A 5,000-nucleotide genomic window follows, 5' to 3' on the forward strand; every position below is an offset into this window, starting at 1 on the left:
GTAGGGTAAAGGGTGTAGGGTATAGGGTATAGTGTAAAGGGTAAAGGGTAATGGGTAAAGGGTATAGGGTATAGGGTATAGGGTGTAGGGTATAGGGTATAGTGTAAAGGGTAAAGGGTAATGGGTAATGGGTAAAGGGTGTAGGGTAATGGGTATAGGGTATAGGGTGTAGGGTATAGGGTATAGGGTGTAGGGTATAGGGTATAGGGTGTGGGGTAAAGGGTGTAGGGTAAACCGTATAGGGTATAGGGTATAGGGTGTAGGGTAAGGGTTAGTGTAAAGGGTAAAGGGTAATGGGTAAAGGGTATAGGGTGTAGGGTAAAGGGTGTAGGGTATAGGGTATAGTGTAAAGTGTAAAGGGTAATGGGTATAGGGTATAGGGTGTAGGGTATAGGGTATAGTGTAAAGGGTAAAGGGTAATGAGTAATGGGTAATGGGTAAAGGGTGTAGGGTAATGGGTATAGGGTAATGGGTAATGGGTATGGGTAATGGGTAAAGGGTGTAGTGTAAATGGTAAAGGGTGTAGTGTAAAGGGTGTAGGGTAATGGGTAATGGGTAAAGGGTGTAGGGTAATGGGTAATGGGTAATGGGTAATGGGTAATGGGTAAAGGGTGTAGGGTAATGGGTAATGGGTAATGGGTAATGGGTATAGGGTAAAGGAAGTAGGGTGTAGGGTAAAGTGTAAAGGCTGTAGGGTAATGGGTTAATGGGTGTAGGGTAAAGGGTTAATGGGTGTAGGGTAAAGGAAGTAGGGTGTAGGGTGTACTGTAAATGGTGTAGGGTAAAGGAAGTAGGGTGTAGGGTGTACTGTAAATGGTGTAGGGTAAAGGAAGTAGGGTGTAGGGTGTACTGTAAATGGTGTAGGGTAAAGGAAGTAGGGTGTAGGGTGTAGGTAAATGGTGTAGGGTAAAGGAAGTAGGGTGTAGGGTAAAGGGTTTAGGGTAAAGTGTGTAAGGTAACAGGGTGTAGGGTAAAGGGTGTAGGGTAACAGGGTGTAGGGTAACAGGGTGTAGGGTAACAGGGTAACAGGGTAACAGGGTGTAGGGTAACAGGGTGTAGGGTAACAGGGTGTAGGGTAACAGGGTAACAGGGTGTAGGGTAACAGGGTAACAGGGTAACAGGGTGTAGGGTAACAGGGTGTAGGGTAACAGGGTAACAGGGTGTAGGGTAACAGGGGTGTAGGGTAACAGGGTAACAGGGTAACATGGTGTAGGGTAACAGGGTAACAGGGTGTAGGCTAACAGGGTAACAGGGTAACAGGGTGTAGGGTAACAGGGTAACAGGGTAACAGGGTAACAGGGTGTAGGGTAACAGGGTAACAGGGTAACAGGGTAACAGGGTAACAGGGTGTAGGGTAACAGGGTAACAGGGTGTAGGGTAACAGGGTGTAGGGTAACAGGGTGTAGGGTAACAGGGTAACAGGGTAACAGGGTAACAGGGTAACAGGGTGTAGGGTAACAGGGTAACAGGGTAACAGGGTGTAGGGTAACAGGGTAACAGGGGTGTAGGGTAACAGGGTAACAGGGTAACAGGGTGTAGGGTAACAGGGTAACAGGGTGTAGGGTACCAGGGTGTAGGGTAACAGGGTGTAGGGTAACAGGGTAACAGGGTAACAGGGTAACAGGGTAACAGGGTGTAGGGTAACAGGGTAACAGGGTAACAGGGTAACAGGGTGTGGAACGAGGGTAACAGGGTAACAGGGTGTAGGGTAACAGGGTAACAGGGTAACAGGGTGTAGGATGAGATGTTTAGGTTGTAGGGTGTAGGATGTAGGGTGTAGGATGCTAGGGTGTAGGATGTAGGGTGTAGGGTGCTAGGGTGTAGGGTGAAGTGTGTAGGGTTTAGGATGCTAGGGTGTAGGGTGTAGGGTGTAGGGTGCTAGGGTGTAGTGTGAAGTGTGTAGGGTTTAGGGTGCTAGGGTGTAGGGTGAAGTGTTTAGGGAGTAGGGTGAAGTGTTTAGGGTGTAGAGTGAAGTGTTTAGGGAGTAGGGAGAAGTGTTTAGGGTGTAGGGTGAAGTGTTTAGGGTGTAGGTAGAAGTGTTTAGGGTGTAGGGTGAAGTGTTTAGGGAGTAGGGTGAAGTGTTTAGGGAGTAGGGTGAAGTGTTTAGGGTGTAGGGTGTAGGGTGAAGTGTTTAGGGTGTAGGGTGAAGTGTTTAGGGTGTAGGGTGTAGGGTGAAGTGTTTAGGGTGTAGGGAGAAGTGTTTAGGGAGTAGGGAGTAGGGTGAAGTGTTTAGGGTGTAGGGTGTAGGGTGAAGTGTTTAGGGTGTAGGTAGAAGTGTTTAGGGTGTAGGGTGAAATGTTTAGGTTCTAGGGAGAAGTGTTTAGGGTGTAGGGAGAAGTGTTTAGGGTGTAGGGTGAAGTGTTTAGGGAGTAGGGAGAAGTGTTTAGTGTGTAGGGTGAAATGTTTAGGTTGTAGGGAGAAGTGTTTAGGGTGTAGGGAGAAGTGTTTAGGGTGTAGGGTGAAATGTTTAGGTTCTAGGGAGAAGTGTTTAGGGTGTAGGGAGAAGTGTTTAGGGTGTAGGGTGAAGTGTTTAGGGAGTAGGGAGAAGTGTTTAGTGTGTAGGGTGAAATGTTTAGGTCGTAGGGAGAAGTGTTTAGGGTGTAGGGAGAAGTGTTTAGGGTGTAGGGTGAAATGTACCCGCGGGGCTGGAATTCAGTCTCTCCCTCTCGCGTCCGGCGGACCAGTGATGCGTTTCCTGGCGGCTCGGGATTGGTGGACATGATGCTGTCGTTACGGTAGCGCAGCTAAACACAGGTTACCATGACAACACACAGGTAAGGGTGTGCAGGTGTGTGTGTGTGTGTCAAATCAAATACAAATCTAATTGATTTTCACATCCGTCAAATACAACAAATGTAGATTAGTAATATAATGTAGGTAGGGGTACCAGGTAGTTGTAGGTAATATAATGTAGGTAGGGGTACCAGGTAGTTGAGGTAATATAATGTAGGTAGGGTTACCAGGTAGTTGTAGGTAATATAATGTAGGTAGGGGTACCAGGTAGTAGGGTAGGTAATATAATGTAGGTAGGGGTACCAGGTAGTAGAGGTAATATAATGTAGGTAGGGGTACCAGGTAGTAGAGGTAATATAATGTGGTAGGGGTACCAGGTAGTTGTAGGTAATATAATGTAGGTAGGGGTACCAGGTAGTAGGGTAGGTAATATAATGTAGGTAGGGGTACCAGGTAGTAGAGGTAATATAATGTAGGTAGGGGTACCAGGTAGTTGAGGTAATATAATGTGGGTAGGGGTACCAGGTAGTAGAGGTAATATAATGTAGGTAGGGGTACCAGGTAGTTGTAGGTAATATAATGTAGGTAGGGGTACCAGGTAGTAGAGGTAATATAATGTAGGTAGGGGTACCAGGTAGTTGTAGGTAATATAATGTGGTAGGGGTACCAGGTAGTAGAGGTAATATAATGTAGGTAGGGGTACCAGGTAGTTGTAGGTAATATAATGTAGGTAGGGGGTACCAGGTAGTAGAGGTAATATAATGTAGGTAGGGGTACCAGGTAGTAGAGGTAATATAATGTAGGTAGGGGTACCAGGTAGTAGAGGTAATATAATGTAGGTAGGGGTACCAGGTAGTAGTAGGTAATATAATGTAGGTAGGGGTACCAGGTAGTAGAGGTAATATAATGTAGGTAGGGGTACCAGGTAGTTGTAGGTAATATAATGTAGGTAGGGGTACCAGGTAGTAGAGGTAATATAATGTAGGTAGGGGTACCAGGTAGTAGAGGTAATATAATGTAGGTAGGGGTACCAGGTAGTTGTAGGTAATATAATGTAGGTAGGGGTACCAGGTAGTTGTAGGTAATATAATGTAGGTAGGGGTACCAGGTAGTAGAGGTAATATAATGTAGGTAGGGGTACCAGGTAGTTGTAGGTAATATAATGTAGGTAGGGGTACCAGGTAGTAGAGGTAATATAATGTAGGTAGGGGTACCAGGTAGTAGAGGTAATATAATGTAGGTAGGGGTACCAGGTAGTAGAGGTAATATAATGTAGGTAGGGGTACCAGGTAGTAGAGGTAATATAATGTAGGTAGGGGTACCAGGTAGTTGTAGGTAATATAATGTAGGTAGGGGTACCAGGTAGTAGGGTAGGTAATATAATGTAGGTAGGGGTACCAGGTAGTTGTAGGTAATATAATGTCGGTAGGGTTACCAGGTAGTTGTAGGTAATATAATGTAGGTAGGGTTACCAGGTAGTAGAGGTAATATAATGTAGGTAGGGGTACCAGGTAGTTGTAGGTAATATAATGTAGGTAGGGGTACCAGGTAGTAGAGGTAATATAATGTAGGTAGAGTTACCAGGTAGTTGTAGGTAATATAATGTAGGTAGGGGTACCAGGTAGTTGAGGTAATATAATGTAGGTAGGGGTACCAGGTAGTTGAGGTAATATAATGTAGGTAGGGGTACCAGGTAGTAGGGTAGGTAATATAATGTAGGTAGGGGTACCAGGTAGTAGAGGTAATATAATGTAGGTAGGGGTACCAGGTAGTTGTAGGTAATATAATGTAGGTAGGGGTACCAGGTAGTAGAGGTAATATAATGTAGGTAGGGTACCAGGTAGTAGAGGTAATATAATGTAGGTAGGGGTACCAGGTAGTTGTAGGTAATATAATGTAGGTAGGGGTACCAGGTAGTAGAGGTAATATAATGTAGGTAGGGGTACCAGGTAGTAGAGGTAATATAATGTGGGTAGGGGTACCAGGTAGTAGAGGTAATATAATGTAGGTAGGGGTACCAGGTAGTAGGGTAGGTAATATAATGTAGGTAGGGGTACCAGGTAGTTGTAGGTAATATAATGTGGTAGGTGTACCAGGTAGTTGTAGGTAATATAATGTAGGTAGGGGTACCAGGTAGTAGAGGTAATATAATGTAGGTAGGGGTACCAGGTAGTTGTAGGTAATATAATGTAGGTAGGGTTACCAGGTAGTAGAGGTAATATAATGTAGGTAGGGGTACCAGGTTGTTGTAGGTAATATAATGTAGG

General features: G+C 45.0%; 1 protein-coding gene across 1 annotated transcript in view; it reads right to left on the reverse strand.

Moving 5' to 3' along the window:
• The window catches only part of LOC123739059 (caspase recruitment domain-containing protein 11), a 115,420-nt gene that overhangs the window by 16,948 nt on the left and 93,472 nt on the right, over positions 1-5,000 (reverse strand). Inside the window, exon 14 of the mRNA XM_045713625.1 lies at positions 2,638-2,744. Within this exon, the coding sequence (XP_045569581.1) occupies positions 2,638-2,744 (107 nt within the window). The remainder of the gene's footprint in view (positions 1-2,637; positions 2,745-5,000) is intronic.

This window comes from Salmo salar, unplaced genomic scaffold (genome assembly GCF_905237065.1).
Source record: "Salmo salar unplaced genomic scaffold, Ssal_v3.1, whole genome shotgun sequence".
Taxonomy (NCBI): Eukaryota; Metazoa; Chordata; class Actinopteri; order Salmoniformes; family Salmonidae; genus Salmo; species Salmo salar.